Genomic DNA, 22229 nt, shown 5'->3' with positions numbered 1-22229 from the left:
ATTCTTTCCACACTCCTTCTGCCATCACCTTTTCCTTAATCCTTCCTCTCTATCATTACCTCCTGTGACGACAGCATGCACTCACCACCTTCTTATAAAAACATGCTCTTCCTCTGTGTTATCCCTCAAAAATGTATCCGATGTCACTAGCAAATGAAGAAGGGATGCAGAAAGGCTGACAGATTGAGTGTATGTAAGAGGATTTATTTGTATCACTGTGGAAGTGTGTGTCTGTGGAAGAGAGAGAAAGCAGGAACAGGAGGACATGACGAGGAGATTGAGGCACCCATATGTTGCCATTGTCATGGTTACTGTCAAACTGATTTAGCTAGAGGCTGGCCTAAATGAGACCAGTTTGTCTCCTCGTTTTCTGTTTTCCTTCCTTTTCTCCCCCGGCAACTTTTATCTTTTTTTTTTCTTACGAAGGACTGCGCTCACTCATTCATCTGGAAGTGAAAGTGGCATTGCTTCATTCACATTTGAATAATACGACATACTGCTGTTGTAATCTCTGGGCTTTATTGGTTAAATCTTAGTTCATGTTTACAGCTTTGTTTACTGTCATTTTACTACTACTACTACTACTACTTAACTAATAAAATGGAAACTTAAAGCCCCTGTACGCAGCTTTTAACTGGATATGCAAAAGTCTCTGGTTTCTGCTGATGTGTCTCTGTTACCTACAACAGCAAATGAGCCCATCAGTGTGAAGATACGCTATTTCTAAGTAGTCTAATTCTATACCTTTGGAAGGCATGGTCGGGTCGGACCACTAACGAAACCATACGAATAGATCTATTACGCTGCTAAAAAAAAAAAAAAAGCAAGTCCCGTCTTCTTTCCAACATTTCCAAAACAAATCTACACGCGCCGGCCAGACAAACGTCTTCACGACAGTGGGAAATGCAGTCTTCATTCCGCCGCTTTCGTCCACAGGCGCCGCCAAAATCAACACTAAATGAAAAGTCTACAGGGGCTTTAACACAACAATTCACCATGCAGATAGAATAGAAACCTTTTTGCACAAATATATAAAAAGGAACAGCAAGATTTTTGACTGATTAAAACCTATAAAATATTTGTGAAAATATCCTGGGACATCACTACCATCTGAGCATCTGTCTAAACATTTACCCGGTGATTTTGGCTCTATGTAGTATGTGACATTATGGTAAAGACGAAGTAGCTTTTAGTGAACCTCAGTATGGGCGCTGTCAGGGATGTGTGTGTCTGCAAATTTTGCTTGATTTTTTTTTTATACTCTCGTTATTTTGACTCCTCAGACTGGGTCAGAAGCAGCACAAGTTTTCACAAGTGGCTTTACAGATATCCACTCCAAGCGCTCACCATCTCTTACTGTGTGTATGTAGTAGGTCTGGACAGAGAAGCAGACAGAAACAGTGCTTCTTAGTATATTACAAGAGGAGTGAAGGAGCGCTTTTAATTTCCGTTACTCAGCGGAGATGATTGTGAAGTTGCTACTGAGTTTCACTGCATTATATTCACAACCACACGTATTATTTTCAATTTTCGGCCCTCTTCCTCCTCCTCTTGTATTTCTCATACAGATCGAGACAATAGGCGACGCCTACTGTGTGGCAGGAGGACTTCACAAGAAGGTTGATAGTCATGCGAGGCCGATTGCGCACATGGCTCTAAAGATGATGGAACTTTCTGAGGAAGTGCTGACACCTGATGGAAAACCTATCAAGGTGAGTTTTCATTCATCCCCCCCAATGTGCAGTGTCTGAGGCAGTTATGAATATAACTGGCAAAAGGCTGGTTTTGTGTACTTGCAAAGCTCTTTGAGGCTTCTCTGTTTTCTTTAAAGCTGCTGTGTGATCATTGAGGGGAGGATGTAGGGACGTTACATCCGCCCTGAACTTGCCAATTTTGAAGCATTCAAGGGAATCGGCTCTAAAAAGCCTGATGCCTATTTTTGTCACACCTCTTTGCTGTCAGCACACAGACACTGGCTTAAACTGTCTCCCAATTTGCAATGTTCTTGTTCATCTGAGCATGTACTCCATTTCATATTACTGCTCTTCTTCCTTCCTGTGTTTGACATGTTTATATTTTGCTTTTATTTATCATAATCCTTCCTGACCCCATGATAGCAGCATTAAAAAAAAACGTTATATGTTTGTGTGTATTTTTAAAACATTTGTCAAGCTGAATGGTATATGTCTGTGAATGATTGTGAGGAAACTTATTGACATGAATGAATGATGGCTGATGGCTCAGCTCAGTAATGCATGTTTTCTTTTCATATCATTATCACAATCGTATTATTGGACAACAGTTGGCAGGATGCCTATTACACTGGATATGCTGTAAAACAATTATTGAAATTGTAAATGATTAGAGTTGAGAGCTGATATTCTTTATTGCTTGGATACAATTAGCAGAGTATTGTTTCTTACTGAGCAAAGGATGAGTAGATAATGTATGTTTAGCCATATGGACTTGGATTCATCTATAAAATTCCTGAAAATTATATATCCCTCAGACAAAGACCAAGAAAAGCTAATATCTGAATGTCTGATGATATAAATTTCCCGTCAATTGACTAAATGATTAATTATCTAATTTTTGCAGCTTTAAAAGTAAATGAATTAGTCTGTATTTGCTATAACAACTCCCTTGAGTTTGGTGTGTGTGTGTTTGCCTGTATCAAAACATATGTGACTTTCTGCCTCTGAATATGTTTGTGTTGGCATTTGCACATTATTGACTGTTTCGGCATGAACACTGATCGTCAAGCTTACAGTACCTCATACTGCGTCATGTGCAGTTTCCATGGTGATAACGGTATATAATATTGATTGGTACGGTCTGTGTTATGATTGACATATTTTGGTGCTGGAGATGAATTAATGAATGAATAAATGGTTGTTAGTTGATGATAAGGGAAAGATGGGTGATAACCACCATAGGACACCTGAACTTGGTATTTAAAATAACACATTAAAGAAGTCTCTTGTCATTTTCAGCATCACTCTAAGTTTTCTCAGGGAGAGCAGATCAATCAGCGCTATAATCAATGTTTTATTTCACTTTCATTACAAATGAATCACATTTCCTGTAATGTTAAGGAATACAGGAGGGCAATGTTGTGTAGCAAAATAGATATTTTAGACTTAGGTGCTAATGGCTCATGGACCATGCTTTCATGAAATGAGGCAAGAGACATGGTGCACCTTAATAGTGTGTGTGTGTGTGTGTGTGTGTGTGTGTGTGTGTGTGTGTGTGTGTGTGTGTGTGTGTGTTTGAGTTACACTTATTTCCTCTCAGCCAGCTGCATGTGTCATTCAGCCAGAAACACTACGTGGCTTCATGCAGCAGTCGTCATGTTTGTGTCTGTGAACGTTACATGATGTGCATGCATTTGAGTTTACAGTGGACATCCTCTTTTTTCTCTTCCTCTGTCTTCAGTTTGTGTTGTATTAAGATGAGATATGATGACACGATGTTGCTGTGCTTACAGTATGTTCAACTTACACAGCCTCCTGATGCTTGCTTGACATTGGTGCAGGAAACACGTTTTCTAATGGTTTACTCTTTTCTGTAGTTTATGTTCAGTGTTGCACATAAATCTGCTGTATTTTTCCCAATGCCTGGAGATTCTAGTGTATAATATAACAAGCTCATTTTGGTTTACCTTATTTTTTTACTGTCATGGTTTATTTTTGCATGGGACTTTTCAAGTTATGTTACGTTTTAATGGAAGAACTGTCTGTTTTTCATCCGGACTGGAGCTGGTGTTGTTGAGTCCTCTGTCCACAGGTAGCTACTGTCACTGTTAGGACAAAATTGATATCAAATCCATGTCAATCGTGGAAATTCAGTCAACAATATTCCATGTACTTACGGAGCAATGATTGATATCTTGTTAAAAATCAACTGAATGGTGTATTACTTGAGAGAGAGCCTGATAAAAGATAGTTAAAGGGACAACAAGGAGTTTCTATTTGGTTATAAAAAAGTCTCACGTTAATGTGGATGAATCTACGTTACCCGCACTTGTTAATGGGCCCATTTTCGATAAATATATTGTTTTGTCTCTATTGTTATTTTGTTATTATTAATGGTGGCGGAAACCGACCAGCGTTTCTTTACTTTCGGTTTCGTGGCGAGTCATGAGAATAATGCAGCCGAATCGCCGTTTATGGTCGGAACTATGACGGTATGTGATCGTCTTCGAACCTCTGACTTTAATTCTTGATGAATGAAAACATGAGTCTTGCGCCGGTCAAAGAATTTCACGGTGCGCGCGGAGGCTCATAAATGTAATGTGAAAACACTTTGCTTTTCCAAAACTCCTCGTTGTCCCTTTAAGTATTGAAGGAAGACAACAATTGCAACTAAGGGAATTGAGTTTAAACCTCTCATGTTAATTCAGTGGAATGAAAAGGGGACACAGGATATAATTTATTTAAGTCTATCCTCGGTCCAGTCTTTGTCAAGGTCACCCGTAGGCTGCCTTCGCTCAGTTTTGCAGGTCCGGTTGCTTACTTGAAATAGTAACTATGAAGCAAAGTCATGTCTACAAATGTGTAGCAATGACAAGGTGGATGAATGGTGTCCTATATTTGACTTTATTCAGTCATACAGGATAAGTCTGTTGATATTCTTAGTCTGTACAGCTTTTGTGATACAGTTAGTCCTTAACGAATGCAGGAGTGCACTGTTCAGTTCTGAGTAATATTTGCTAAAAACTACAGTACAACTATATACTATTGTTTCTGGGAAAAACTTAGCCTTTTTTTAAATGTATGAACTAATTCTTATCTATTCAGCAGCATTAAATGAGCTTGTAGCTAAATGTCTCAGACAATTCGGAGAGTATTAACACATTGCTCAAGATGTTGCTTTTGGTCTTTTCATGGAATTTGTTGACAATAAGAAAAATTATGATTTCCCAAGGGAGCCCATTTAGTTTTGGCGTGTTTAAACGCTACACATGGAGAGTGACACAGGCTGGAACAAAATGTGAGCAAGAGGCTGAGACAGATAGCTGCGGAATAACAGGCAGGACCCTGTTCTGTGTACTGCTGTGCTCCCAACATTGTCCATTCGTCTCAAAATAGAAAGGCCTTGCCAAGCGTTTTTGGCCTCCTCTCTTGCTCTTCCACTTTCTCTCTCTGTCTTTTTTCCTCTTTACCCCCTACCCCCCCTCCCCTCCCCTCTCTCACCCTCACTCCTTCCTCTGCAGTCTCTCTCTCTCTTTTGCCCACCCCCTTTCATTTTCCTCTGCAGTTTCTCACTTCATTTCTCTCCCACTCTTTATGCATGTTTTGTCTTTCTATACATTGTTCTCTATGTGATGCTCTCCTCTTTCTTATCTCTCCTCACTTCATGTTGGCATAAAGGAGAGTTATAGAGATATTCAACATTTCAGCATGATAAATGCTGGTCAGTGAGTGCTCTCAACTTCAGCCAGTGTTGCACTGTTACGCAAACTAGCATGAGAGCTGTGTGTGTGTGTGTGAGAGAGAGAGAGAGAGAGAGAGAGAGAGAGAGAGAGAGAGAGAGAAAGAGCTGAGAGAACTGTTTAGTGAGATAGAGACAGAGTGATCCAGGGGCACAAAGATTAATATACAGAGGAGCGAGGTGTCAAGAGAGAAACACGTATAGAAACCAAACACTGGTCGTTGTTTTCATCTATATTATTGCTTCAAATTGAGGCTTGTAACATGATCTTTGCATCTGTGCGTGCTTGTGTGTATGAGTGGGTGTATGAGTAGGTGAGTGGGTGTAGATATCAGGGACACAGTGCTAATATTGTTCGGGTGTTCTCACCATAATAACCATTGCAGCAAATTATAATATACCCACGCTCTGTTCTAGACTGTTTGAGAGGTGGGAACCAATATTTGACATAGGACAGAAAATAAACTCTGTCATTGCTTTTGTGTATGTTACAGTTTGTTGTAGCTAATGTTAATGCAGTCCTGTTATGAAGCCTTCATGGAGGTTGGTAGGTGTATTATTCAGGCAAGCTATTCATTGCTCCAAGTTAAACTCACAACATGCTTGCATAAACTTTCGGTTCATTTATTTTGTTTTCTGTGTTTGATTGATTTTATTGTTTAAACATGTATTTATAGGGTAGCAGCAGTATGTGATGATGCAGTTTCAAACCCTGAGATTTCTCCAATTTTTCCCTGTTAAAAGGGTTTTCTATGGAGTTTTTCCTCAGTGAATGTGAGGGCCTAAGGGCAGAGGATGCTGTTATGATGCCATGTAAAGCCCTTTGAGACAAACTGTTAGTGAAAATGGGCTATACAAATAAAATTGCCTTGCCTTGCCTTGCCTATGGTTACGTGTTTCTATACGATACTACTATATTGTTCGACATACATCAACTACATGACCACACAGACTATTTTAACTAGACATCTACGTTTGGTCTAGTTGGCCCTAAAAAATTGGTACCTGACACGGGCTCTCTAACAACTTCTCCTTCTCTTGGTTTTAGTCTTTCTCCATCTCTGTTATGTATCCCTATGTCAGTTTGGCCAGAGGCTAGCATGCGATTGTTTGTCAGTGCTGCCACGCCGCTTGCTCATTGGCTCGCCAAGGGGCCATGTGCTTTGGATGCTGACTCACAGCAAAAAAGGAGGGGAGGAGTGTGCATGAGTGTTACTGTGTCTGTGTTTTGAGACCAAGAAATAAAGAGGAGAGTGGGCGCTGGATACAGATTTGTTTGTGTGTCTGTGAGTGGTTGTCTGTTGTAGAGACACACAGACAAGTGCATGGCCATCTGTAAGCAGTTTAGCAGAAAAATAGGTCACAGCGGTGCACCTACCAGCCTGTTCTCTCTCTGACTCTCTAGTTTTCTTCATCTCTCCTCCAATGATGTAAAGGTTTTGCCATCTATTCATACGTTTATTTTTGCCTCCTTGTCTCTCTCTCTGCCTCTCCTTCTGTCTTTCTCTCGCCCTTCATTGTCTTCCTTTCTGTCTGTCTGTGCTCTTTCTACCTCGCTACCCCATCGCCAGTTGTTGCCATGACTACCTCGCAGTGTGCTGGCATGCACATAGTGGCGTTGGTTACCAAGGTGATGAGATCCTCAAGTAGATCATTAGAAATCTACTGGGTTCCACTGGCTTTTAAGTGTGTGTGTGTGTGCGTGTGTGTGTGTGTGTGTGTTTGCCTGTATCAAAACATATGTGGCTTTCTGCCTCTGAATGTTTGTGTTGGCATTTGCACATTATTGACTGTTTCGGCATACACATTGATCGTCAAGGTTACAATACCTCATACTGCGTCATGTGCAGTTTCCATGGTGATAACGGTATATTATATTGATTGGTAGGGTCTGTGTTATGATTAACATATTTTGATGCTGGAGATGAATTAATGAATGAATGAATGAATGGTTGTTAGTTGATGATAAGGGGAGGATGGATGATTCCACCATAGGACACCTGGACGTTTTCTCAGGGAGAGCAGATCAATCAGCGCTATAATCAATGTTTTATTTTACTTTCATTACAAATGAATTGTATTTGTGTGTGTGTGTGTGTGTGTGCGATGACTTGTTCCCAAGTGGACGTAATCAATAGCTGGTCGAGTGACCATGAAGTGGGGTGGTCAAACTGGAATGATGGCTTGATAGCTTTCACTCTGCCTCCAGCCATTTATAGATTCATAATTCAGCCAGACTATAATATGAGCACCATGTTGCCGTCCTATATCTGTTACCAAGAGGAGATGGAAGAAATTATTTATTTGATTAATTTCCTTCTCTTGCCCACTGCTATTTTGGGATTTTCATCACTGAAAATCTGCTGCCACAGGATATCAGATTAGATAAGAGCGGCTACACAAATTCAGAAGTATGATTGCTGCGGTACATTTTTCATTCAGTGGATCAATGTACTTGTGGTTCCAAACATGATGGCCTTTGTGCCACAGGACAGGCAGCATGTGAGTGAATGGCATCAGTTCAGGTCACCAGGGAAATCTAATTCAGTAACATTCACAGTATTGTCAGGTATGTTGTTGTGGTACAGCTCAGTCATCTTAGATACCAGAATGGATTTAACTCACTCACAAAAACATTGCTTTGCTTTTGTTTGTTACAGATCTTCAAAACCAGAAATTATAGGTTTAAGGCTCACTGTGAGATGATGCCAGGGCTACAACAACTTATTTCTATTAATACGTGGTCCCTGATGCTGATTATTTAGGATTTTTAAATGTTTACAGTACATACAACCAACAATACAAAACCCAATTTGCTGGATAAGTATTATGCCAATTATGTTTCAACCGATTGATTATTCAGCTAATCTTCAGACTTTACCAATTACTACAAAGCTGCATGTATGCACAAATAACAGCAGCAGCTGCATAACTTTAATTTTCAGGCAACAACAAATACACAAAACACTACTTAGACGCTGCATTTTTTGAATCCCACTGTTTATGTTATCACTCTCTTCTCTTTTTTTCTCCGCAATCTCTTCCCACCACTCCCTCCTCCTTCTCCCTTTTCCTCCCAGCTACGGATAGGTATCCACACGGGCTCAGTGCTGGCAGGTGTGGTCGGGGTTAAAATGCCACGTTATTGCCTGTTTGGGAACAATGTGACACTGGCCAGCAAGTTTGAATCAGGGAGCCACCCGAGGTGTATCAACGTCAGTCCCACAACTTACCTGTAAGTGACTGCAGTGTGCATACAAATATCCACAAACATTAACATGGTCTTGCATTAAACCATGCAACCATACATTTTTGGACCAATATGATCCTCTTGTGGTGTCACAACTGTATATAATATATAATGATAAATATCTGTCATTGCTCCTCTCCTCTCCTCTCCTCTCCTCTCCTCTCCTCCTCTCCTCTCCTCTCCTCCTCTCCTCTCCTCTCCTCTCCTCCTCTCCTCTCCTCTCCTCTCCTCTCCTCCACAGGTTGCTGAAAGATGACCGTTCTTTTTCATTTGTACCTCGTTCACGACTGGAGCTCCCCGAGAATTTTCCCAAAGAGATCCCAGGGACATGTTACTTCCTGGAGGCGGGAACATCTCACAGTCACGCCTCGCTGACCAGCTCCCGCTCCGCTCCCCCAGCCTCTATGAGGAAAGTCTCTTACAACATTGGGACCATGTTTCTAAGAGAAACAAGTTTGTAGGTCCTGTACACGGACTAGGATGCACAGATACGTATTCATTATGTGAGAGGCTGGATTTGAACCAGGGGAACACGCAGGGAAACGATCACTTGGATCTTTGGATATGCAAATGCATTATGTGAAAACTTGGATTCAGGCCTGTGGGACGGCCTTTATCAATCAAACTTGAAAAATATAAGTGTTCACATCATAGGTGAAAAAGAACAACATGCCCTCATCTCCCCTGTGCAAAGGGGATATGGTTCAAAAGACCTGAGGAACAGCAACTGTCCTAGAGTCACATGGACCCTTCCCCATGGAAGTGTACTGTTGGGGAAATTAGTCGAGAAACCTTAATATAAAACTTAATATCTAGCTGGATTCCTCAGCTCCATACCTGGTGTCCAGCTCTCTCCAGTCGTCCTCTATCCCAATTGGTACTGGGTCTAGAGGCAACAGTGCTTGGAGAAAGCCTGGAGAGAGACCATTTACACGACACAGTGTTGCACTCATTAATGGAACTGCGCAAACAGAACAAATCCACTTTCCATGACCAACATGGATGCTGAGGAATGAGGTTGTATGAACTTTTTTGGAAGGTGGCAACATTGATGTAAATGTTTGCTGTGCATCATGGCCTCTTGTACAAGGAAGACCACTACTGAAGAACAATACAACCCCCCGTCCTCTCCTTACAGCTGCCCCTAAATCACATCATGCGCTTTTAGTAAACATACTCCTAACACCCGATGCTTGTTACATTCATACATCAAACTTGGACCAGTTGGTTGGGTTGGAGAGACATAAATGAGAGGCACATATAAGGTTTGAAAAGGGGTCATCAAAGGACAAAACGCCAAAAACGCTAAGCTGATCTTAGAGCCTTTCCTGCTTCTAACTCACAGCAAATTATAACCAACAACAATCCAGCCATTCTATTGCAGGTAATATGTTTAGGACTGAAAATTATTCCCAGCTCAGTGCCTTTTTACTGCATAAATCAGGACAAATACTAGATGGATTCATTTTAAATATTTCAAAAGAAAAAAAAGGAGGAGGAGCACTTCATTTATCTTATGTTTCCACTTGTTTGAAGACATTTCTGTGCCATCAGCTAAACTGGAGAGTGAAGAATTCAACTGAGGAAGTGTGCCAAAGTTTATCTAAAGTTTATAAGCTACATCAAAACCTGTGATCTTGTGAGTCAGGGGAACTTCATCCCAGAGAGCTGCCGGGAGTCCCAGCTAGTTGTGTAATTAATTTTGATGAGTGGCTCGCAAAATAAATCAAGTGCTCTTCCAATATTTGAAATTCTGTTCATCAGTGTTTTGTCCAGATCAACCAATAACACACATTATACAGTACTGATAATATAGTACCATAATAACTTGTACACATAGTCACAGTATGCACGCTTGACACGGTTCACATTTACGTACATATATAATCTTTTTTAATTGCATTGTTTTTTTTTACCACATGGATATAAAATAAAGCCCCTTGCAAACATAACAAAATCAAGTCTACAAGTAGATGGAGGATGATTCGCTCAGTGGAAATCTCAGGCCTTTCAAATACTTAACCGTAGCTCAGTAACCCAGACATGGTAAAGTAAACGTCAGGAGTTTTCTTCATAAACAGTCGTCACAACGTGGGAAGTGAAGGGTGAAACCTGGATAGTCTTTGAGTATTTTACTTGACCTAATCAAAATTACACTGCTGCCATTGGTCTTTATCAGTGAATTTTGAATGACAAGTCAATTTTATATCATAGGTTGAATAAATGGCTGTTGTTCATGTTGATAGAAATATTTTTATTATCATTAGAAGTATACAGACATTTTTGTCAAGCTTACAATGGCTTTAAATGTATTATTGATGACCCCCAAAAAGTTGTGTAAATCAAAGGTGTTGTTTACCTTCATGGTATAAAAAAGGCATTCTATGAGGGTTGCCAATGAAATGATTTTACAACTTAATTGTTGATAACTATTAAAAGGCAAATACATTAAACAGAGGATAAATGGGAATACCATGTTACTGATTGCTGAACCTGAATTGGATAAATGTGCCAACTGAAATCTGATACCCCACCAGCACAGGCTAATCTCACTTTTAAAGAAAAGGGTTTGGGTCTTCTGTCTGTTGTGTGAGTTGTTGTAGGATGAGAGATTTTAATAGTCAAATGCTTTGTCATCTCGTAGGCTGGTGTGTGTGTTTAAAGTACAGCATGGAGGAAAACACCTAGAGGATAATTTAGGAGGACACAAAACCGATAAAAAGTGAAAAAAGAAGGTAGGGCAGAGACTGACACCAGCACAACAAAGTAATGTGCCATATTAGTGTAAAAAAAATGGTAGAAGGAGTAAGCAGAAAAGTAAACCAGATGATGATTTATAAGGTCTGAGTCATTTCTACCATAATTGCCAATAGATTCTCTGAAAGCAGAAGCATCAGAAACACTTACTCATTTACAACATGTTCTGTGAAGATCCTGATGGCATTGAAATAGACAATTTTGCTAACAAAGAAAATGCAAATATATTTTTGAGAATATTTTTTCCATACACCCCATACTCTTAACCATTTTCACTATAAACAAAGAAAAATAGCTACATCTTGTTTTTAATTAGTTCCTCTCGCTTAAACTATACTATGCAGTGTAGAACTATCAATGGACTAGACATAATAACACCTTAAGATAAATCCAATCAGTCAAACACACGGGGGGTTAGTTTTTTAGCCTAAAAATATCAGGAATTGTAACACAAAGAAAATATGTGTTAACTCTGAGCTAGGTGCCATTATTTAGTGGGTCAGAAATGGCAACTGAAATTTAAATCAGTATTATTTTTAGCAGAGGCTTGCTACATCTCTTAGAAAGCAAAACAGTTCCCAAAAGGTTGGTTACATTCATATTTATTGTGTTATTATAGAGAACCAGAATCTGCAACACCCAGCAATCTATATACATAGTATATAAATCAGACCAGGTTCAGAGGAGTAACACTTTTGTCTCTTTTTAGTGACAACGACAAACCTGCAAAAGTATAATCTGGGTCAGTATGAAATGCTAAGAACACGAGAGAATGGTTCACCAGGATCCAAGAGCCTGAGGGAAGAGTCCCATGTCACTAAGTATAATTTCACAGAGGCCATGTGTGCCATATTATGAAAACTTAAGTTTTCACAGAGTCAGTTTAGCTCTATTTTAGTTTTATATAATTCTATGGAAAAATGAAACTATAAGTTATCCCTTGTGCATAAACTTGTTATGTTGGGTTAAACCAGAAACATGGGGCAAAAAGCAATTTGATGTCATTACTGCAGGGTTTAATATCCACAGTGTACTCCAGTCCAGGAACCAAATAGACAAGATTAGATACAGATAATTGAAGAATGATGAAGAAATGCAAATTAATGGTGGTCAATGATCTATTGTGTTAATGAGCGGATGGTTTGCGTGTTCGCTGCCATTGCAGACCTATTTAACTCCAAAATATGACTATAGAATTAAATAAGCAAGAAAAAGCGATGTTAAAATCAGGAGGACTACCACCTCTGCCTCCAGGCCAGCAGTAGAAACATGAAAAGACTGAATTTCTGTAGGGTTCTTGCAATGTAGGTGAACCAATCTCAAAGTCAGAGTAGGTTTATATTTAAAGGCTTTCACATATAGACACCCTCAATCGTTCTCTGGTATCATCCTGTCCTGCATACATGTACTTAATACATCTATTGTAGCATAAATGTAGTGCAGGTGTCGTTTACACTCAACTTCAGCAGTGCCTGAATTCTGTATCTAGGCTAAATAAAGGACATTACACCAGCGTTACACCCACGCTACTTGTGTCCAATGTTCATGTCTCCAAGTGTGTAAATTCACGGAATAATATTTGATTAGATTGGCCAGATCTTACACGTCTTACTGTTATGATGTGGCGGTGCTGCAGGTACTGGTTCTGTACAGAGTCACACACACAGGCATAATTCACAGTTTCAGTGGCAATACAACTGAGCTGTACTGTGTTTTTTTAGCTGTGTCAAACAATGAGCTTCATGAGCCTGAGGTTAAGTGTGGGCGGGTCCAGTGTCCAGCGAGACAAAGCCAAATACATCCATAACTCCAGCAATTGTCTGTGTGTGTGTGTGTGTGTGAGAGAGAGAAACAATATGAGAACATGTTTAGTTACATACAAACATAATAATTGCTAATGAAGGCCCATTGTACCCATAATTCGTACAATTGAGATATATTTAATATATTAAAACTCTAACATGGACATTGTAATAAAATTATATAGCAGACCTTTTTTTAAAATGATTCACAAAATGATTTGACATATTCATATTTTTCACAGCTTTGTTGTCCTTTGTTCTGTTTCAGTAAGAAACGTTATGTCAGTGTGTGTGCCATGGCCAGGCTGGTTTTTTCCAACATGGCAGTATCCCACTAAATCTTCCTACCCTGAAGTACAGTCCTTTTTTTCAATAATCAAGGGGGAAAATAGAACATTTTTCATATACACTATAGTCATTTTACATCACATTTTGAATTATCTTTGTCAAAAATGCATTTACAAAAACAACTGAATGAGCATGACACTGTCAGTTTGTCAGTTTTTTTTTTTTGATAGATCTAATTGCTTAACATATGTTTGTTTTTTGGGGGTTTTTTTTTGCAGGACATTGTTATAAACTGTCTAGTTGCCAAGATCAACTTCATCCCCATTGACTTTCTGTACAGTGGGTGTAAGCTGATGGGAAACTGGTCCCTATTGGTTTAACATAAGCCTGGTTGTAACAGCAGAAACAAACTCGGTTGACGCTTGTCATCCATGTCCAGGGTCCTCAAATAAAAAATAATAAAACAGAGCTCCCAGAAAGGATACACATCACTCAATCTATTCAGTTTCATCCACATGAGAATAGTAGCTTCCATGACATTTGTTCATCATCTTAGTTTAAATCAAATTAAGGACGAATCATCATTTCATTTCATTAGGATCTTTCTCCCAGACTTCGCTTTGGGACCTGATGTCACGTGTCTAAAGCCCGGTCAGTGTTTTGTACTTGGATGTCATGTTGAAAACGTGGAGCTGACCCTGTTCATGAAACATGTTCCACCCTGCTGTTGTAACCAGGCGTGTATGTGGAAGAGGCTTGATGACAGCTGTTGGTTTCTGACTGACATTAAGGGCACATCTTCTGTCTTATATGATGTAAATAAAAAGCACCAAGTATCTTTAATAAGGAAAAAAGACTATGACTGTTATTGTGTATGAATTCATATGAGTAATGTGTATCTGTGTGTATGAGGAAAGTAAAACAAATTGAAAACAATACTTTATAGACATTCATATTAGTATTAATTTCTCTTGATTTTTTTTTTCATAGTGCCAGCCTAAAAAGTGTAGATGATACTGAAACACAAGAACAGCTTCTACATATTCCATAACAGTGTAGCATGGAGTTGCATAACACAGTGTCGGTCTGATCCAGATGGATCCTCATCACTTGGCAGGAAGAATCAGAGAATCATTATTTTCTGAGCCAGTTAATATATATTCATTTTGACTCTTTTTTGGTCTTTGATGAGTGGTTATTATTCTCTTATTCCCATTCCTTATGTGTGTGGTTTTTTAGGTGCCTTTGCTCCTCAACTTCAATGAGTCCTCACTCTGACCAGCTTACTTCACTTCAGATGTCCTGCTGCGTCTTGTCCTTTGTTCACTGAGCCATCCCATGTTTGAGGCTGGACCTGGTCCTGGATATCCAGAGCTGAGGAACTCTTGAATCTTAAATCCAGGACAGAACATTTAATTTACACTCATCAGGTTTGATTTTAGTTTAATTCTGTCAGTGACTATTTCAGTAAAGACGGATGAGCACCTCCAGCCAAACTATTAATCGTAGCAGACATTTTGACTTAGCGCAGGTGTCGGTAATAACATTAACTGTGGCTCTGTTTTGTTCCAGAGTTGCCTTAAGCCATGACAGTGAGAGAGTGAGCCATCATGCACAGCTGAAATTAAATCAGTTCCTAAGACCACTCTTGCATTCAAAGATAATACAGTGGAGATCATTTCAATGTTGACATAAAAACAATCCCCCTCTACTCTTTAAGTCTGCAGTAGCCTACTGTGTTTGCAAACAGCACAATTCTAATGATCAGATTGTTTTTAGAGATTTTGCAGCTTTTATGTGCAGCTACAGCAGAGTTCATGTACTTGCAATTGGTTGAAATCTCTTCCAACTCACTAGAAAATACCTAATTTAACCAGCTTGAACCGAAACCCATGTACAGTGTGCGCCAAAAAGAAGATGCGGGCCGACTAATGAAGTGATACTGACCGTTCATGGAAGCTTCAAACTGATAATTTCCAGCCTGCATGCAAGATGCAAAATAAATCTGGTTGCCATGTAAACTAACAATGGTTAACAATTTTTATTACCTGTAGTAACCTTCAAATGACACTTAAGCCAGAGTCCTGCAAAACATCCAATGGCAATCCCCCCCCCCTCCCCCCACCCCTCCGCATATGCAAATACGCCTCCATTACACTAATTGGCTGTGGGTGGTCTGAGTATTTCACGTGATCCATTTTCACTGATGAGTCGGGTGAGAATGGGATTTGGCATAACTAACACATGAATGGAAATACACACACACACACACACACACACACACACACACACACACACACACACACACAGGTATTAAGTATAAATGGATGAACAAAGGTCATGTAATTTACACAGTGTGCCCACCATATTAGCCAAATGAAGCAGGACTGAGTTATTGGAGGTGTCAACAATATTAACACAGAGGCAGGAAGGAAGTCATGAGGGTGGTACCGGGTTAAGGTGTGTGTGTCAGACCACTCAGCATCACCATGAATTATGTAGTCATTATTCATGGGTGCATCTGTAAATGAGATGCTCTATGTGTAGACCAGACTGAAGATCACAGGGCGAAGTTAAATATGTTTGATTTGTCGTCATCACTCGACCTCATGCTGGGAGAATTTCCTGCAGTGACAAACTTTTTTTGTACTGTTGTAGGATAATGATATGTTAGATTGTTTCACTTAAACAGTATTCAGTGCTTTTGAGATGTAAGTCTCGATCCCCCTCTTTCTAGGAAGAGTTTCCTAAAATGCCAAACTATAATTCTGCTCAATACAGTATCCTCACACTGTCATATATGGTTATATAACCCAATTTCAATACATGAAATGTATATATTATGTACAAAATCAAAAACAAAAAAAATATGTAAAAATTAATTTTGAAACCTGTTGAAATTGGAAAAAAAGTTATACATTAACCTTGATGTCTGATCAATATACATCTCTGTACTTATACATATACACTTTTAGACATATGTATATTCTTCCTGAAGCCTGTCAATATAGGTTGATATTTGCTATAGTAAGGTCCAAGAGTCTGAGACACTTTCAAGGACCCGTTTCAGATTCAACAAAACATGCACGTTACATTTTTATATGTTGTTTAATGTGTTGTTTTATCTGTAATATTTTTTTTAAATATAAACTTATGTATATAAATCAAATTAATGAATTGTCAAATACATGCAATTTCACTATGCATATGTTAAATACTGTACTTATATCTTCATCAATCCAGAAGGTTTATGCCATAATATATGATAGATATGGCAACATCACTCTTAAAATACAGGGCCAGATATGTCACTTCATTAGCACTGAAACAATCAGACAATTATTCAGTTACACCAAAATACAACCCCTGGTTCCAACTATTGAAAATGTGAATATATTTCACTGACAGTTTGGGGGTTTGAAGATGTCATTTTATAAACAAACTGATTAATCAATAAAGTAACTGGCAGACTAATCAGCTATGGGAAGCCCTATGTTTCCTGCATAATTTACAGCAGTAACTTTGACTTTGGTCATGTGTTCCAGCAATACACACTGTCCATTTTTACAGCAGGGCCAGTCAGCATTGTGAAAACTGGTTAGCTAGTTACATCCCTCCTTTCACATGAGGACAAAATAGGGGCAACATAAAATAAAGAAGAAACAACATGGGTGAGAGGTGCAGCACAGAGTGAACACAGTAAAGAGGTGATCAAATATAACAGTGCCATGCTCGTTCGAGACCTACAAGAAAAACAGATTCACCAACAGAAGAAATCCCATCTCCGTCTCGCGACTTTCATTAGATTAATATGTATCTGCTGGCTGTGAACATGTAGATGAAGATATATGACGAAAGGATTGACCTTCATCTTCCCCTGTGCTTCTTCTTTGGTAATAAACCGTCAGACGCTCTGGCTGAGGAGGCGTGTCAACACACACCCCTTCTCACACACCCACTAAGCCCTGCCAGCCAACATGAGTGTGTGTCTGTATTTATGCCTATTTTCCTGTGTGTATTTTTGCGTTGCTGTTCAGCCAAAGGGTGTGGGTCTCGGTAATGCATCACTGCTGCCCTCCCACCTGTCTGTCTTCCATATCAATCCATTCTTCTCATGTTCCACCCTCATAAACTGGCCTCTAAATTTCTCTGACATTGCCATCTCACCATATTGTTTTCCACTCCTTTATTTGAATGAATGACAGTAAGACATTCAGCCAGTTTCCCGTCACTGATTAAAAATCTGTTTATACTGTCCAAGCTGCATGGTGTCCGCAATGAGTCTGGATCAGAGGAAGCATTTGAAATTCAGGGCTTAATATTAATGAAATGATTTTGCTTCTAAACGATAGAATACAGGCATAAAATATTTTTACAGCAAAATCCATGCTTTAAATGACATGAAGAAGCAATTTATTTAGGATATTCACAAGCCAACCATATGGTCAAACAGTGTCCATTGGGTGGAACATTGGGTGGAACAGATGACTGATACCTCAGATGACTTTATCCCAAACATGCAATAATCCACACATCCTGCCTTGCTCTGATATTTTCCACCAGGGTCACTAGAGTGGAAGAGAGATGAGTAGGATTGGGGATTAGTGTTGATCCATGCAAATTAAAAGATCATAGAGGCAACCTCACAAGGCCGTGTGAGTAGGCTGCCCTTTGCATGAATCTGCTTGTGTTTTTTGTGTGTCTGTCTGTGAGCGCTTGTAACCTCCCCCAGGCACTCTCACTCCCTGCATGTGTGCTGTTTTCTACTTTTTTTTTTTACTGTGCTCTATGCATTCGCGTCGACAGCTTAATCTTCATGGGATAAGCAAAGTGATGCACATTTTGAAATTATATATTTTTCCTAGATGTCTCTACAGTCACTTGTATGTGAAATCCGTGTTAATCTCAGAGATCAGTGTATTTATTGAGAGCATCTTTACCTACAGTATTACGAGAAAACACCATTTGCACCAGTGTGGCAGCAAATATGATGTCGCCTGCTCTTCGTAACAGTCTGACCCAATCAGACACATTTTGTCAAGAGGTTTGCATCAGTTTTTCTTAGAGCTCAATGCAATACAATGCAAGCCAGCTGTTCCTGAGTTCATAACTTATACTCCACTTATCTATGATTGATTTGGCACCAGTGGGGAATTCAGGGCCTTGTATTATATCATAATTTTGTATTTAATCTCTTTCATTTGATAATTTATTTTCCTCCACTTCTATGTCTATGACTCATTTTCTATTAAATTCGGTTCAGTAAGGAACAGGTTAATGTCCTAAAAAATTAAAATAGAGATATCCAATCTGATTTTCTCTCTATATCTCTCTCTCTCTTTCAGACAGAGAGGAGGTTAGCTGGCTCACTCATTGGTCAGGACGTTATAACCAGGACGGAAGGCCTGAAGCCTGAGAGCTTTGTGTCTTTTTTTATGAACTGGCAGGTGAACTAACCAATCACATTTTGATTTGGTTCACTCATGACTCTCCTGAGGTGAGGAACTTGGACAAAAAGGATAACACTTTACTTGAAGGTCTCATCATAAGAGTGACATGTCACAGTCATGAACATGTCATAAACATTATGTCAATGTCATAACACTGGGGTTTAGGGTTAACTGAATGACACTTAATAACAACATTATTATATAATATTATGTCACTCTTATGACAGTGTCATATGAGACCTTCAAGTAAAGTGTTACCAAAAAAAAAAGTGAAGTGTTGGAAAAAGTGAAGTGTTTCCAAACTCCTGAATGCATCCCCTTTGAATGTAAAAATAGACTCTTTTTTTTTTTTACACTTCTTCTTCTTCTTCTTCTTCTTCTTCTTTTTTTTTTTACTACTACTGTACTGTACTACTATTTCATGTTTAACTTTAAACCTTTAAGTTGCTAGGATTTTGACACCAAGGCCAGTTGTCTCTATGCTAACTGGCAGCTGCTTCACATGTAGCCTACTGTAGGCTCCCATACAGCTAAGGAGTGATATCAGTCTTTTCATCTCACTATAAGAAAGTGAATAATCATATTCCCCAAACATTCAACAATAAAGTATTAATGAAATAAATGCAAACATACATTTCTGATTGTAATTTAGATGTTTGACCTTTCAAAAAAAATGCTTTTGCTACAGCTGAAACTTGAGGTGAGCTAATACAAGCTGTCCTCATTTAACACTGTAACACTCTAGAGACTAACTGTATCTAACTGTGTGTGTGTGTGTGTGGCTTTGAAGTCAGCCTACATCAAAGGATGTGGCTGGACACGCAGCTGATGAAACAAACTGTACATAACAAACATGTGTGTGTGTGTGTGTGTGTGTGTGTGTGTGTGTGTGTGTGTGTGATTTAAGTATACGCTCTCTGTAACCTGCTACTTCCTGGAACATCCTGTAACTTCATTACCATGCTCTCATTAGATACTCATTTAGACCAATGAGATTGCTCTGTGATCTAATCATGCCGCATAAATTATGAAAGAAATCCATTATTACAGCAAACATCCTGCTAATTAGGGATGGGGACACACCTGCTGTGTGTCTTTGTACATTGCTGGGGGTTTACCTCCTGTTCACCACCTCTCTGAACTGTGCTATAGTTTGAGGACAATGAAAGATATTAGAGTTGTTGTTGTTTTGTTGTCTGTGTGTGTGTGTGTGTGTGTATATGAGAGAGGGAGACAGAGAGAGAAAGAAATATGTGACCACGTGGATGTGTGTCCTCAGCTGCACACACCTCCTGATAAATACCCAGTTCCAGTCAAGTCAAATGAGGGCACTTTGACCCACTATGCTAACAGGTTGTGTCCTGCTTCTGATTTGGTGCGGCATCAAAAAACACGGCACCAAAAAAGAAAAAAGAAAAAAAAATAGACGGTCATTTGAACAGCCTGCACTGAGCAGTCCCATTGCATAAACTTACATGCACTTGGCTGTTATCTCTGAAGCAAACAGGATCAAAATAAAGCACTGTCAGAGAGTGGAAGAAATTATCTTGGAGAATATTACTAATCCATTTAAGGAAAATAACAGTAGTAGTCATAAATTAGGAGATAAAGAGTAATATTTTAAGTGGATCTGTTAGAAGGTGGGGGTGACTTCATAGAAACCAGCAGTTTTAGCCCTGGTGTTTCTGTGAAATACAAATGTTCATCCTGTCATTTTTCTGGAGCTGGAATATTCAAATTCAGGCAGCACGGTGGTTTCTGAGGCAGAATAAAGGAAACACACAACCAATTATGATCTTACTTACTCACAATAATTCATTATGGAGTCAAGTCTGAGATGAATTTAAAAGGATTATGTCTGTCATTGACTGTTGCATCCTTTCCCTAAAACTGCACTGTAGGGAGTTGAAGACATGTTTTTACATCAAGCAAACATTATCACTCATGTCAGTGTTAAAAAAAGCAACATGTGTTTATGTGCCAAATAACATCAAGTTCCAAAAACCTTATTTTCTTTTGAAGTGTTATGTGATAGCCTCCCTCTTTCATCCGTATTTTGATTCCAACAAAAATTAACCACATAAGAAAAATAATACGATTCATAAATTAAAAGCAGATTAAAGTGAAAACACTGGATTGGAATGTTCCTTCCTCTCCATGTTTTCACCCTCCTCATCTCTTCTCGTCTTCTGCTTGTTTTCAAATTTGAAAGGCTCCAGCGTATACACATTCATTTTTTCTAAAGTACAGTATATATATTTTTGGCTTTTTTTGCCTTTAATGTACAGGTTAGTCGAAAGAGAGACAGGAAATGGGAGGCAGAGAGGGGGGGAATGACACGCAGGATAGGGCCGCTTGGCACGGGATTTGAACCGGGGTCGCCTGCAGTGAGGACTATAGCATATCATAACCGCATATTGAATATATACACAGACTGTATGTAGCATGTAGTGTGAGATCATGGTGCGTCCATCCACGCTTGTGCGCCCGAGCATGCACAGAGTTTAAATACAGTTTAACAGTAAACATTCCCCTGACTTGTTTGACATTTGACCTTTCTGAACTCGATCCATTCGTCTTCTCTGCCTCAGCTGCAACAACAATCCAACAACCCTGTGTGAGTGTGCATGCGAATACGTGCATTTATCCACATGCTTTTTAAACCTTTAGAGTTTAGAAAAAAAGAATTAGACAAAGCTAATATTATTCAAAGGAAAACTAAAAACAAGCTGGGAGTGATTCAGTGCATTATTTTTTTGCATTCTTCATACTTTCATCTATCGAGTTGTGTCTGGACCTTTCTTATGTCAAGAACTGAATTCCTTATTTTCCTTTTAAAGTTAGGAAAGTTGCTGTATGTGTTTTCTGGTGTGCTTTCATTTCTGGGATATCTTTCATCCAGTGGAAGCTGCGGAGCACACACAGTTATTGTGCTGCACTTTTGCACATCAATATATGTTTTTAGTCTATACAGTAGTCATTATAGCCACTGTGCACTGAATGGCATTGCCAGAAAAATAGATAAAGTCTGATGTATTAATGTCTTTTCCCTTTAATTAAAATCAAAACTCTAAATTCAATCATGTATGTACCGTGACCCTGAGAACAGCAAGTCCCAGCCTGGTTCATCACTTTTTAGTGTTTGTGTTCACCACCGATTTGTGTTGATATATATTTGAAAGTTCATGTATTGTGTGTGTGTGTGTGTGTGTGTGTGATGCCTATGCCCTTTGTTTCCTTGCCTCAAGT

The 22229-nt window shown here is 39.1% G+C and overlaps 1 protein-coding gene across 1 annotated transcript in view; it reads left to right on the top strand.

Annotated features, from left to right (window-relative positions):
- Positions 1–13975, top strand: part of gucy1a2 (guanylate cyclase 1, soluble, alpha 2) — a 41181-nt gene extending 27206 nt beyond the window's left edge. The window contains exons 7-9 of the mRNA XM_085795505.1: positions 1569–1712; positions 8514–8668; positions 8925–13975. Of these exons, the coding sequence (XP_085651631.1) occupies positions 1569–1712; positions 8514–8668; positions 8925–9144 (519 nt within the window). The 3' untranslated portion in view covers positions 9145–13975. The remainder of the gene's footprint in view (positions 1–1568; positions 1713–8513; positions 8669–8924) is intronic.
- The last annotated feature ends 8254 nt before the right edge of the window (positions 13976–22229 follow it).

Source organism: Trachurus japonicus, chromosome 13 (genome assembly GCF_045865225.1).
Source record: "Trachurus japonicus isolate A0001 chromosome 13, Traja_1.0".
In the NCBI taxonomy this organism is placed as follows: domain Eukaryota; kingdom Metazoa; phylum Chordata; class Actinopteri; order Carangiformes; family Carangidae; genus Trachurus; species Trachurus japonicus.
The sequence above is the reverse complement of the archived record's forward strand: the minus strand, read 5'-3'. Positions and strand labels throughout refer to the sequence as shown.